The sequence below is a fragment of the Antennarius striatus genome, chromosome 18 (assembly GCF_040054535.1).
Source record: "Antennarius striatus isolate MH-2024 chromosome 18, ASM4005453v1, whole genome shotgun sequence".
Taxonomy (NCBI): Eukaryota; Metazoa; Chordata; class Actinopteri; order Lophiiformes; family Antennariidae; genus Antennarius; species Antennarius striatus.
The window spans coordinates 75053-89624 of NC_090793.1; the positions used below are offsets into that span (position 1 = coordinate 75053).

At 54.2% G+C, this 14572-nt stretch overlaps 1 protein-coding gene across 2 annotated transcripts in view; it reads left to right on the forward strand.

The window, feature by feature from the left end:
• Positions 1-14572, forward strand: part of LOC137612781 (ATP-dependent zinc metalloprotease YME1L1-like) — a 28378-nt gene that overhangs the window by 7554 nt on the left and 6252 nt on the right. Inside the window, exons 3-15 of one of the 2 annotated variants that reach the window (XM_068341490.1) lie at positions 704-869; positions 1026-1124; positions 1187-1293; positions 1391-1541; positions 1611-1694; positions 1814-1987; positions 2067-2219; positions 3311-3443; positions 4303-4365; positions 4471-4583; positions 4843-4998; positions 5066-5217; positions 5301-5427. In XM_068341490.1, coding sequence (XP_068197591.1) covers positions 704-869; positions 1026-1124; positions 1187-1293; positions 1391-1541; positions 1611-1694; positions 1814-1987; positions 2067-2219; positions 3311-3443; positions 4303-4365; positions 4471-4583; positions 4843-4998; positions 5066-5217; positions 5301-5427 — 1678 coding nt within the window. The remainder of the gene's footprint in view (positions 1-703; positions 870-1025; positions 1125-1186; positions 1294-1390; positions 1542-1610; positions 1695-1813; positions 1988-2066; positions 2220-3310; positions 3444-4302; positions 4366-4470; positions 4584-4842; positions 4999-5065; positions 5218-5300; positions 5428-14572) is intronic. The other variant, XM_068341491.1, reaches the window with a different exon arrangement.

Consider the following 14572-nt stretch of genomic DNA (forward strand, 5'->3'; position numbering starts at 1 on the left):
TAGCTTGCGTAGCTCCTACCGTATATTATTCCATCCCGCTTCACAGTGGTGATGTCTTGTAATTGTCGGTGTTCATCCATTAGTCCACCAAATATGTTCATAACCGTTGCAGATAGAAAGATGAAACAAAAACACATTACTCGGGCAGCAAAAGGGATGAAAATGAGTCAATGACCTGACCTTGAGAAAACAAAGTCATAAATGTGGCGGCAGTGGCTCAGCGGTAAAGCGGGCGGTAGAGTGGGTCGTCCTATGATCCAAGATCGGCGGTTCGATTCCCGCTCCCGCCCAAAAAAAATACCCAGAGGTGAGCTGACAGTGGGAGGTGTCAGCTCACCTCTGGAGCACTGCCGAGGCGCCCTTGAGCAAGGCGCCGTCCCCTTTACAAATTGCTCATTTGAGGCGCACCAAGAAGGAGCTGCTGCCACTCTACCTCCCTGCATGCCTACAGGCCCCCCTGTGTGTGTGTGTGTGTGTGTGTGTGTGTGTGTGTGTGTGTGTGTGTGATACAGGGGCCTGTACTCACTAATATGTATGCATGTGATTTGATTGACTAACAAATCGTTCGTTCGTTGTGCGTTCTTAATTTCCCTTGGGGGATTATAACAGTGTATTAAATGAAATGAAATGGATGCATACATGTCATGTTGGAATGCACACGGTTTATTGGCGGTAACATGACCTCTGCTCTACGTGTCCACAGACGTGGACCTTGCGAGAGCTGAGGTTTCTGGACCTGGAAGCTCTGCCCCTGGATGAGCTGCTCCTCCCCCACTGGAGCCCTCAGGAGGCGGGGCTTCTGCCGGGTGACCCTGGCACCTGGAGGACCTCCTATGTTTCCTCACACTCGTTTCTCTACAATAAAAACGGTGAGTCAGCGCAGCTTCTACTGTCCCTCCACACACCAGAGACCGGCGGCGTCTCCTCAGCCGCTGACCTTTGACCTGACCATCTCAGATTAGCTTAGCGTAATGTCTTTGCTAGCTAGCATGGCCTCAGGCTCAACATGTTGTGTTTTGTTCCAGGCTTCTTGTGGGGGCCGACGCCCATGCCGACGCCCTTCCTGTCCCGGCAGCACCCTTCACCTCTGCAGAACCTCAGCACGCAGCTGCAGCTCTGGCCAGGTGGGTCAAAGGTTTCAGCTGATGCAGGCGTGGCCTGAGGGCTGACCTTCAGCTTCCTGCAGGATTGCTCCAGACCCGAGGCTTCAAGACGCTCCGCAGGACCAGGAGGCAGCAGGGGGCGCCGGCCCGTGCCCTGGAGCCTGATGGCGTCGTGCCCTCCTTCATCAAAGTAGGTTCCAGTGCACTGACTAGTGAGGGGGGCGACACACGAGTTGGGGGGCTGTCCTCTGTCAGGTGGGCGTCGGTCTGACCCGTCTGGTCTCCAGGGGTTCCTGAGCCGGGACAGGCCGTTGGACGTGGAGAGCCTGGAGAGCCTCCTGAAGCAGAAGAACGTCCCCGAGGGCCACCAGGACGCCTTCAAGTGGGGCTTCACCGAGGGCTTCCTGAAGGCCCAGGTGCTGGCCCAGCGCACACAGGGTGGGTGTGGTCCCGCGCCCCGTGGGGTCATGTGGGACCCCTGCTGACCTTCTGTGCCCCCCCGTTCAGATTCCCTGAGGAGGACGCGCCTCATCCTGCTGCTGCTGCTGCTGGTGGGACTCTACGGCCTCTTCAAGCTGCCCTTCCTGTCGGGTAAAGGCCCCTCCTCATGTCAGCGAGCTAGCGTTAGCGATCAGTAATCAGTAGTGATCATCTCGCCGTTAGCTGTCATGCTGTGTGATTTCGAACTGTAACCTAACCATTGTGGGCAGTGCGGTTCCGAACCACCTCAGGCTTGAATGTGGCGCTGGACCCGGTCCAGATCAAGAATGTGACCTTTGAGCACGTCAAGGGCGCCGAGGAGGCCAAGAGCGAGCTGCAGGACGTGGTGGAGTTCCTGAAGAACCCCCAGAAGTTCACCGCGCTGGGAGGGAAGCTGCCCAAAGGTAGGGGGGCACTGGGGGGCGGGGGGCGTGGTGGTGAGCCGGTGGCTCCAGCTGACTGACGGTGTCTCTGGTTCTTCAGGGGTTCTCCTGGTCGGACCTCCAGGAACCGGGAAGACCCTCCTGGCCCGGGCGGTGGCTGGCGAGGCCGACGTGCCCTTCTACTACGCCTCGGGCTCCGAGTTCGACGAGATGTTTGTGGGGGTGGGGGCCGGACGCATCCGCAACCTCTTCAGTGGGTGTCGCCGTTAGAGCCTTTAGAACCGTTAGAGCCTTTAGAACCGTTAGAGCCTTTAGAACCGTTAGAGCCTTTAGAACCGTTAGAGCCTTTACAACCGTTAGAACCTTTAGAACCGTTAGAGCCGTTAGAACCGTTAGAGCCTTTAGAACCGTTAGAGCCTTTAGAACCGTTAGAGCCTTTAGAACCGTTAGAGCCTTTAGAACCGTTAGAGCCTTTAGAACCGTTAGAGCCTTTAGAACCGTTAGAACCGTTCGAGCCGTTAGAACCGTTAGAGCCGTTAGAACCGTTAGAGCCTTTAGAACCGTTAGAGCCTTTAGAACCGTTAGAGCCTTTAGAACCGTTAGAGCCGTTAGAACCGTTAGAGCCTTTAGAACCGTTAGAGCCTTTAGAACCGTTAGAGCCTTTAGAACCGTTAGAACCGTTAGAGCCTTTAGAACCGTTAGAGCCTTTAGAACCGTTAGAGCCTTTAGAACCGTTAGAGCCGTTAGAACCGTTAGAGCCTTTAGAACCGTTAGAGCCGTTAGAGCCTTTAGAACCGTTAGAGCCGTTAGAACCGTTAGAGCCTTTAGAACCGTTAGAACCGTTAGAGCCTTTAGAACCGTTAGAGCCTTTAGAACCGTTAGAGCCTTTAGAACCGTTAGAGCCTTTAGAACCGTTAGAACCGTTAGAGCCTTTAGAACCGTTAGAGCCTTTAGAACCGTTAGAGCCTTTAGAACCGTTAGAGCCTTTAGAACCGTTAGAACCGTTAGAGCCGTTAGAACCGTTAGAGCCTTTAGAACCGTTAGAGCCTTTAGAACCGTTAGAGCCTTTAGAACCGTTAGAACCGTTAGAGCCGTTAGAACCGTTAGAGCCTTTAGAACCGTTAGAGCCTTTAGAACCGTTAGAACCGTTAGAGCCTTTAGAACCGTTAGAGCCTTTAGAACCGTTAGAGCCTTTAGAACCATTAGAACCGTTAGAGCCGTTAGAACCGTTAGAGCCTTTAGAACCGTTAGAGCCTTTAGAACCGTTAGAGCCTTTAGAACCGTTAGAACCGTTACAGCCACACCTGAAGCTGAGCTGCTGAAGCTGACACGTGTCTCCCCCAGGGGAGGCCAAGGCCAACACTCCCTGTGTGATTTTCATCGACGAGCTGGACAGCGTGGGGGGGAAGCGCATCGAGTCCCCCATGCACCCCTACTCCCGCCAGACCATCAACCAGCTGCTGGCCGAGATGGACGGGTACCACCCCCCACACACACTCACGTCGCCACGGCGACCACAACACGTCTGCACCGGAGACGAGTCAGTGAGGAGACGTTTGGCAGAGCGCAGACAGGAAGTAGACGTCTGGCAGAGCGCAGACAGGAAGTAGACGTCTGGCAGAGCGCAGGCAGGAAGTAGACGTCTGGCAGAGCGCAGGCAGGAAGTAGACGTCTGGCAGAGCGCAGGCAGGAAGTAGACTTCTGGCAGAGCGCAGACAGGAAGTAGACGTCTGGCAGAGCGCAGGCAGGAAGTAGACGTCTGGCAGAGCGCAGACAGGAAGTAGACGTCTGGCAGAGCGCAGACAGGAAGTGGACGTCTAGCAGAGCGCAGGCAGGAAGTAGACGTCTGGCAGAGCGCAGGCAGGAAGTAGACGTCTGGCAGAGCGCAGACAGGAAGTAGACGTCTGGCAGAGCGCAGGCAGGAAGTAGACGTCTGGCAGAGCGCAGGCAGGAAGTAGACGTCCGGCAGAGCGCAGGCAGGAAGTACACGTCTGGCAAAGCGCAGACAGGAAGTAGACGTCTGGCAGAGCGCAGACAGGAAGTGGACGTCTAGCAGAGCGCAGGCAGGAAGTAGACGTCTGGCAGAGCGCAGGCAGGAAGTAGACGTCTGGCAGAGCGCAGGCAGGAAGTAGACGTCTGGCAGAGCGCAGGCAGGAAGTAGACGTCTGGCAGAGCGCAGGCAGGAAGTAGACGTCTGGCAGAGAGCAGGCAGGAAGTAGACGTCTGGCAGAGCGCAGGCAGGAAGTACACGTCTGGCAAAGCACAGGCAGGAAGTAGACGTCTGGCAGAGCGCAGACAGGAAGTAGAGGCGGCTGATCTGATCTCTTGTGTTTAAGGTTCAAACCAAATGAAGGCGTCATCGTCATCGGAGCAACCAACTTCCCCGAGTCCCTGGACCAGTACGTGTGTTCCGTGTGTATTTCCTGTGTGTTCTGTGTGTTCCGTGTGTGTCTTCTGTTTGTTCCGTGTGTCTTCCGTGTTCTTACTCGCGTGTTCTCCCGTAGCGCTCTGATCCGGCCGGGCCGTTTCGACATGCAGGTGACCGTCCCCAAGCCGGATGTGAAGGGACGCACCGAGATCCTGGACTGGTATCTAAAGAAGATCAAAGTGGATCCAGGTGTGACACCACTTTGTGTTCACACTAGATTACATCACAGACAGCACAGAACAGAACGTTCTAGACTTTTCTGGAGGTCAAAGGGGTTGAAAGATTCTTATATCCACGAGTCAGGAAGACTTAGGTTAGAGGGTAGGGTTAGGGGTTGGGGTTAGGTTTAGGGGGTAGGGTTGGGGTTCGGGGGTAGGTCCTGATGCTGTAGGACTAGTGTGGTGTTTACCTGCAGCCAGACTGAGCGCTGGTGTCCCCCCCCCTGCAGCAATCGAGGCGAACCTGATCGCTCGGGGGACGGTGGGCTTCTCCGGTGCCGACCTGGAGAACCTGGTGAACCAGGCGGCCCTGAAGGCGGCGGTGGACAACAAGGGAATGGTCACCATGAAGGAGCTGGAGTTCGCCAAAGACAAGATCCTCATGGGTGAGGAGACCCCGCCCCCTGCTGCTGACACTCAAACAGCTGCTGAGTCATCCTGTCCCCCCCACAGGTCCCGAGAGGAGGAGCGCTGAAATAGACCAGAAGAACAAGCTGATCACCGCCTACCACGAGTCGGGCCACGCCATTGTGGCGTTCTACACCAAAGACGCCATGCCCATCAACAAGGCCACCATCATGCCCCGGGGCCCCAGCCTGGGACACGTAAGGCCCCGTGACCCCTGTGACCCCTTAGCCTGGGCCCTGAGACCGTCTGCCGTCGCTCATCCTTCGTCCTGACTCCTCAGGTGTCGCTGCTGCCAGAGAACGACCGCTGGAGCGAGACGCGCTCGCAGCTGCTGGCCCAGATGGACGTCAGCATGGGGGGGCGCGTGGCCGAGGAGCTGATGTTTGGCCCCGAGAACATCACCACCGGTGAGGAGTCACAGTACGGCACGAGTCAGTTAGTACAGCACGAGTCACAGTCAGTGCAGAGGGAGTCACAGTCAGTACAGCACGAGTCACAGTCAGTACAGCACGAGTCACAGTATAGCACGAGTCACAGTCAGTACAGCACGAGTCACAGTCAGTACAGCACGAGTCACAGTATAGCAGGAGTCACAGTCAGTACAGCACGAGTCACAGTCAGTACAGCACGAGTCACAGTCAGTACAGCACGAGTCACAGTCAGTACAGCATGAGTCAGTCAGTACAGCGGGAGTCACAGTCAGTACAGCACGAGTCACAGTCAGTACAGCACGAGTCACAGTCAGTACAGCACGAGTCACAGTCAGTACAGCACGAGTCAGTCAGTACAGCGGGAGTCACAGTCAGTGCAGCATGAGTCACAGTCAGTGCAGCACGAGTCACAGTCAGTACAGCACGAGTGAGTCAGTACAGCGGGAGTCACAGTCAGTACAGCATGAGTCACAGTCAGTACAGCACGAGTCACAGTCAGTACAGCACGAGTCAGTACAGCACGAGTCAGTCAGTACAGCGGGAGTCACAGTCAGTACAGCACGAGTCACAGTCAGTACAGCACGAGTCAGTCAGTACAGCGGGAGTCACAGTCAGTGCAGCATGAGTCACAGTCAGTGCAGCACGAGTCACAGTCAGTACAGCACGAGTCACAGTATAGCACGAGTCAGTCAGTACAGCACGAGTCACAGTCAGTACAGCACGAGTCAGTCAGTACAGCATGAGTCACAGTCAGTACAGCACGATTCACAGTCAGTACAGCACGAGTCACAGTACAGCACGAGTCACAGTCAGTACAGCACGAGTCAGTCAGTACAGCACGAGTCACAGTCAGTACAGCATGAGTCACAGTCAGTACAGCACGAGTCACAGTACAGCACGAGTCACAGCCAGCACAGCACGAGTCAGTCAGTACAACACGAGTCAGTCAGTACAGCGGGAGTCACAGTCAGTACAGCACGAGTCACAGTCAGTACAGCACGAGTCACAGTCAGTACAGCACGAGTCAGTCAGTACAGCGGGAGTCACAGTCAGTGCAGCATGAGTCACAGTCAGTGCAGCACGAGTCACAGTCAGTACAGCACGAGTGAGTCAGTACAGCGGGAGTCACAGTCAGTACAGCTGGAGTCACAGTCAGTACAGCACGAGTCATAGTCAGTACAGCACGAGTCAGTCAGTACAGCGGGAGTCACAGTCAGTGCAGCATGAGTCACAGTCAGTGCAGCACGAGTCACAGTCAGTACAGCACGAGTCACAGTATAGCACGAGTCAGTCAGTACAGCACGAGTCACAGTCAGTACAGCACGAGTCAGTCAGTACAGCATGAGTCACAGTCAGTACAGCACGAGTCAGTCAGTACAGCACGAGTCACAGTCAGTACAGCACGAGTCACAGTCAGTACAGCACGAGTCAGTCAGTACAGCGGGAGTCACAGTCAGTACAGCACGAGTCACAGTCAGTACAGCACGAGTCACAGTCAGTACAGCACGAGTCACAGTCAGTACAGCACGAGTCAGTCAGTACAGCGGGAGTCACAGTCAGTGCAGCATGAGTCACAGTCAGTGCAGCACGAGTCAGTCAGTACAGCACGAGTGAGTTAGTACAGCGGGAGTCACAGTCAGTACAGCACGAGTCACAGTCAGTACAGCACGAGTCAGTCAGTACAGCGGGAGTCACAGTCAGTGCAGCACGAGTCACAGTCAGTACAGCACAAGTCACAGTCAGTACAGCACGAGTCACAGTCAGTACAGCATGAGTCACAGTCAGTACAGCACGAGTCACAGTCAGTACAGCACGAGTCAGTCAGTACAGCACGAGTCACAGTCAGTACAGCACGAGTCACAGTCAGTACAGCACGAGTCAGTCAGTACAGCGGGAGTCACAGTCAGTGCAGCATGAGTCACAGTCAGTGCAGCATGAGTCACAGTCAGTGCAGCATGAGTCACAGTCAGTGCAGCATGAGTCACAGTCAGTGCAGCATGAGTCACAGTCAGTGCAGCATGAGTCACAGTCAGTGCAGCATGAGTCACAGTCAGTACAGCACGAGTCACAGTACAGCACGAGTCACAGCCAGCACAGCACGAGTCAGTCAGTACAACACGAGTCAGTCAGTACAGCGGGAGTCACAGTCAGTACAGCGGGAGTCACAGTCAGTACAGCAGGAATCAGTCAGTACAGCACGAGTCACAGTCAGTACAGCACGAGTCACAGTCAGTACAGCACGAGTCACAGTCAGTACAGCACGAGTCACAGTCAGTACAGCACGAGTCAGTCAGTACAGCGGGAGTCACAGTCAGTGCAGCATGAGTCACAGTCAGTGCAGCATCAGTCACAGTCAGTACAGCACGAGTCAGTCAGTACAGCGGGAGTCACAGTCAGTACAGCACGAGTCACAGTCAGTACAGCACGAGTCACAGTCAGTACAGCACGAGTCAGTACAGCACGAGTCAGTCAGTACAGCGGGAGTCACAGTCAGTACAGCACGAGTCATAGTCAGTACAGCACGAGTCACAGTATAGCACGAGTCAGTCAGTACAGCACGAGTCACAGTCAGTACAGCACGAGTCACAGTCAGTACAGCACGAGTCAGTCAGTACAGCACGAGTCACAGTCAGTACAGCACGAGTCAGTCAGTACAGCGGGAGTCACAGTCAGTGCAGCATGAGTCACAGTCAGTGCAGCATGAGTCACAGTCAGTGCAGCATGAGTCACAGTCAGTGCAGCATGAGTCACAGTCAGTGCAGCATGAGTCACAATCAGTGCAGCATGAGTCACAGTCAGTACAGCACGAGTCACAGTACAGCACGAGTCACAGCCAGCACAGCACGAGTCAGTCAGTACAACACGAGTCAGTCAGTACAGCGGGAGTCACAGTCAGTACAGCGGGAGTCACAGTCAGTACAGCGGGAATCAGTCAGTACAGCACGAGTCACAGTCAGTACAGCACGAGTCACAGTCAGTACAGCACGAGTCACAGTCAGTACAGCACGAGTCACAGTCAGTACAGCACGAGTCAGTCAGTACAGCGGGAGTCACAGTCAGTGCAGCATGAGTCACAGTCAGTGCAGCATCAGTCACAGTCAGTACAGCACGAGTCAGTCAGTACAGCACGAGTCACAGTCAGTACAGCACGAGTCACAGTCAGTACAGCACGAGTCACAGTCAGTACAGCACGAGTCAGTACAGCACGAGTCAGTCAGTACAGCGGGAGTCACAGTCAGTACAGCACGAGTCATAGTCAGTACAGCACGAGTCACAGTATAGCACGAGTCAGTCAGTACAGCACGAGTCACAGTCAGTACAGCACGAGTCAGTCAGTACAGCATGAGTCACAGTCAGTACAGCACGAGTCAGTCAGTACAGCACGAGTCACAGTCAGTACAGCACGAGTCACAGTCAGTACAGCACGAGTCAGTCAGTACAGCGGGAGTCACAGTCAGTACAGCGGGAGTCACAGTCAGTACAGCACGAGTCACAGTCAGTACAGCACGAGTCACAGTCAGTACAGCACGAGTCACAGTCAGTACAGCACAAGTCAGTCAGTACAGCGGGAGTCACAGTCAGTGCAGCACGAGTCACAGTCAGTACAGCACGAGTCACAGTCAGTACAGCACGAGTCACAGTCAGTACAGCACGAGTCAGTACAGCACGAGTCAGTCAGTACAGCGGGAGTCACAGTCAGTACAGCACGAGTCATAGTCAGTACAGCACGAGTCACAGTATAGCACGAGTCAGTCAGTACAGCACGAGTCACAGTCAGTACAGCACGAGTCAGTCAGTACAGCATGAGTCACAGTCAGTACAGCACGAGTCAGTCAGTACAGCACGAGTCACAGTCAGTACAGCACGAGTCACAGTCAGTACAGCACGAGTCAGTCAGTACAGCGGGAGTCACAGTCAGTACAGCACGAGTCACAGTCAGTACAGCACGAGTCACAGTCAGTACAGCACGAGTCAGTCAGTACAGCACAAGTCAGTCAGTACAGCGGGAGTCACAGTCAGTGCAGCATGAGTCACAGTCAGTGCAGCACGAGTCAGTCAGTACAGCACGAGTGAGTCAGTACAGCGGGAGTCACAGTCAGTACAGCATGAGTCACAGTCAGTACAGCACGAGTCACAGTCAGTACAGCACGAGTCAGTACAGCACGAGTCAGTCAGTACAGCGGGAGTCACAGTCAGTACAGCACGAGTCACAGTCAGTACAGCACGAGTCAGTCAGTACAGCGGGAGTCACAGTCAGTGCAGCACGAGTCACAGTCAGTGCAGCACGAGTCACAGTCAGTACAGCACGAGTCACAGTCAGTACAGCACGAGTCACAGTCAGTACAGCACGAGTCACAGTCAGTACAGCACGAGTCACAGTCAGTACAGCACGAGTCACAGTCAGTACAGCACGAGTCAGTCAGTACAGCACGAGTCACAGTCAGTACAGCACGAGTCACAGTCAGTACAGCACGAGTCAGTCAGTACAGCGGGAGTCACAGTCAGTGCAGCACGAGTCACAGTCAGTGCAGCACGAGTCACAGTCAGTACAGCACGAGTCACAGTCAGTACAGCACGAGTCACAGTCAGTACAGCACGAGTCACAGTCAGTACAGCACGAGTCACAGTCAGTACAGCACGAGTCAGTCAGTACAGCACGAGTCACAGTCAGTACAGCACGAGTCACAGTCAGTACAGCACGAGTCAGTCAGTACAGCGGGAGTCACAGTCAGTGCAGCATGAGTCACAGTCAGTGCAGCATGAGTCACAGTCAGTGCAGCATGAGTCACAGTCAGTGCAGCATGAGTCACAGTCAGTGCAGCATGAGTCACAATCAGTGCAGCATGAGTCACAGTCAGTACAGCACGAGTCACAGTACAGCACGAGTCACAGCCAGCACAGCACGAGTCAGTCAGTACAACACGAGTCAGTCAGTACAGCGGGAGTCACAGTCAGTACAGCGGGAGTCACAGTCAGTACAGCAGGAATCAGTCAGTACAGCACGAGTCACAGTCAGTACAGCACGAGTCACAGTCAGTACAGCACGAGTCACAGTCAGTACAGCACGAGTCACAGTCAGTACAGCACGAGTCAGTCAGTACAGCGGGAGTCACAGTCAGTGCAGCATGAGTCACAGTCAGTGCAGCATCAGTCACAGTCAGTACAGCACGAGTCAGTCAGTACAGCACGAGTCACAGTCAGTACAGCACGAGTCACAGTCAGTACAGCACGAGTCACAGTCAGTACAGCACGAGTCACAGTCAGTACAGCACGAGTCAGTACAGCACGAGTCAGTCAGTACAGCGGGAGTCACAGTCAGTACAGCACGAGTCATAGTCAGTACAGCACGAGTCACAGTATAGCACGAGTCAGTCAGTACAGCACGAGTCACAGTCAGTACAGCACGAGTCAGTCGTACAGCATGAGTCACAGTCAGTACAGCACGAGTCAGTCAGTACAGCACGAGTCACAGTCAGTACAGCACGAGTCACAGTCAGTACAGCACGAGTCAGTCAGTACAGCGGGAGTCACAGTCAGTACAGCACGAGTCACAGTCAGTACAGCACGAGTCACAGTCAGTACAGCACGAGTCACAGTCAGTACAGCACAAGTCAGTCAGTACAGCGGGAGTCACAGTCAGTGCAGCATGAGTCACAGTCAGTGCAGCACGAGTCAGTCAGTACAGCACGAGTGAGTCAGTACAGCGGGAGTCACAGTCAGTACAGCATGAGTCACAGTTAGTACAGCACGAGTCACAGTCAGTACAGCACGAGTCAGTACAGCACGAGTCAGTCAGTACAGCGGGAGTCACAGTCAGTACAGCACGAGTCACAGTCAGTACAGCACGAGTCAGTCAGTACAGCGGGAGTCACAGTCAGTGCAGCACGAGTCACAGTACAGCACGAGTCACAGTCAGTACAGCACGAGTCACAGTACAGCACGAGTCACAGCCAGCACAGCACGAGTCAGTCAGTACAACACGAGTCAGTCAGTACAGCGGGAGTCACAGTCAGTACAGCACGAGTCACAGTCAGTACAGCACGAGTCACAGTCAGTACAGCACGAGTCAGTCAGTACAGCGGGAGTCACAGTCAGTGCAGCATGAGTCACAGTCAGTGCAGCACGAGTCACAGTCAGTACAGCACGAGTGAGTCAGTACAGCGGGAGTCACAGTCAGTACAGCACGAGTCACAGTCAGTACAGCACGAGTCACAGTCAGTACAGCACGAGTCACAGTCAGTACAGCACGAGTCAGTACAGCACGAGTCAGTCAGTACAGCGGGAGTCACAGTCAGTACAGCACGAGTCATAGTCAGTACAGCACGAGTCAGTCAGTACAGCGGGAGTCACAGTCAGTGCAGCATGAGTCACAGTCAGTGCAGCACGAGTCACAGTCAGTACAGCACGAGTCACAGTATAGCACGAGTCAGTCAGTACAGCACGAGTCACAGTCAGTACAGCACGAGTCAGTCAGTACAGCATGAGTCACAGTCAGTACAGCACGAGTCAGTCAGTACAGCACGAGTCACAGTCAGTACAGCACGAGTCACAGTCAGTACAGCACGAGTCAGTCAGTACAGCGGGAGTCACAGTCAGTACAGCACGAGTCACAGTCAGTACAGCACGAGTCACAGTCAGTACAGCACGAGTCACAGTCAGTACAGCACGAGTCAGTCAGTACAGCGGGAGTCACAGTCAGTGCAGCATGAGTCACAGTCAGTGCAGCACGAGTCAGTCAGTACAGCACGAGTGAGTCAGTACAGCGGGAGTCACAGTCAGTACAGCATGAGTCACAGTCAGTACAGCACGAGTCACAGTCAGTACAGCACGAGTCAGTACAGCACGAGTCAGTCAGTACAGCGGGAGTCACAGTCAGTACAGCACGAGTCACAGTCAGTCAGCACGAGTCAGTCAGTACAGCGGGAGTCACAGTCAGTGCAGCACGAGTCACAGTCAGTACAGCACAAGTCACAGTCAGTACAGCACGAGTCACAGTCAGTACAGCATGAGTCACAGTCAGTACAGCACGAGTCACAGTCAGTACAGCACGAGTCACAGTCAGTACAGCACGAGTCAGTCAGTACAGCACGAGTCACAGTCAGTACAGCACGAGTCACAGTCAGTACAGCACGAGTCAGTCAGTACAGCGGGAGTCACAGTCAGTGCAGCATGAGTCACAGTCAGTGCAGCATGAGTCACAGTCAGTGCAGCATGAGTCACAGTCAGTGCAGCATGAGTCACAGTCAGTGCAGCATGAGTCACAGTCAGTGCAGCATGAGTCACAGTCAGTGCAGCATGAGTCACAATCAGTGCAGCATGAGTCACAGTCAGTACAGCACGAGTCACAGTACAGCACGAGTCACAGCCAGCACAGCACGAGTCAGTCAGTACAACACGAGTCAGTCAGTACAGCGGGAGTCACAGTCAGTACAGCGGGAGTCACAGTCAGTACAGCAGGAATCAGTCAGTACAGCACGAGTCACAGTCAGTACAGCACGAGTCACAGTCAGTACAGCACGAGTCACAGTCAGTACAGCACGAGTCACAGTCAGTACAGCACGAGTCACAGTCAGTACAGCACGAGTCAGTCAGTACAGCGGGAGTCACAGTCAGTGCAGCATGAGTCACAGTCAGTGCAGCATCAGTCACAGTCAGTACAGCACGAGTCAGTCAGTACAGCGGGAGTCACAGTCAGTACAGCACGAGTCACAGTCAGTACAGCACGAGTCACAGTCAGTACAGCACGAGTCAGTACAGCACGAGTCAGTCAGTACAGCGGGAGTCACAGTCAGTACAGCACGAGTCATAGTCAGTACAGCACGAGTCACAGTATAGCACGAGTCAGTCAGTACAGCACGAGTCACAGTCAGTACAGCACGAGTCAGTCAGTACAGCATGAGTCACAGTCAGTACAGCACGAGTCAGTCAGTACAGCACGAGTCACAGTCAGTACAGCACGAGTCACAGTCAGTACAGCACGAGTCAGTCAGTACAGCGGGAGTCACAGTCAGTACAGCACGAGTCACAGTCAGTACAGCACGAGTCACAGTCAGTACAGCACGAGTCACAGTCAGTACAGCACAAGTCAGTCAGTACAGCGGGAGTCACAGTCAGTGCAGCATGAGTCACAGTCAGTGCAGCACGAGTCAGTCAGTACAGCACGAGTGAGTCAGTACAGCGGGAGTCACAGTCAGTACAGCATGAGTCACAGTCAGTACAGCACGAGTCACAGTCAGTACAGCACGAGTCAGTACAGCACGAGTCAGTCAGTACAGCGGGAGTCACAGTCAGTACAGCACGAGTCACAGTCAGTACAGCACGAGTCAGTCAGTACAGCGGGAGTCACAGTCAGTGCAGCACGAGTCACAGTCAGTACAGCACAAGTCACAGTCAGTACAGCACGAGTCACAGTCAGTACAGCACGAGTCACAGTCAGTACAGCACGAGTCACAGTCAGTACAGCACGAGTCACAGTCAGTACAGCACGAGTCAGTCAGTACAGCACGAGTCACAGTCAGTACAGCACGAGTCACAGTCAGTACAGCACGAGTCAGTCAGTACAGCACGAGTCACAGTCAGTGCAGCATGAGTCACAGTCAGTGCAGCATGAGTCACAGTCAGTACAGCACGAGTCACAGTCAGTACAGCACGAGTCACAGTCAGTACAGCACGAGTCACAGTCAGTACAGCACGAGTCAGTACAGCACGAGTCAGTCAGTACAGCGGGAGTCACAGTCAGTACAGCACGAGTCATAGTCAGTACAGCACGAGTCAGTCAGTACAGCGGGAGTCACAGTCAGTGCAGCACGAGTCACAGTCAGTGCAGCACGAGTCACAGTCAGTACAGCACGAGTCACAGTCAGTACAGCACGAGTCAGTCAGTACAGCACGAGTCACAGTCAGTACAGCACGAGTCAGTCAGTACAGCATGAGTCACAGTCAGTACAGCACGAGTCAGTCAGTACAGCACGAGTCACAGTCAGTACAGCACGAGTCACAGTCAGTACAGCACGAGTCAGTCAGTACAGCGGGAGTCACAGTCAGTACAGCACGAGTCACAGTCAGTACAGCACGAGTCACAGTCAGTACAGCACGAGTCACAGTCAGTACAGCACGAGTC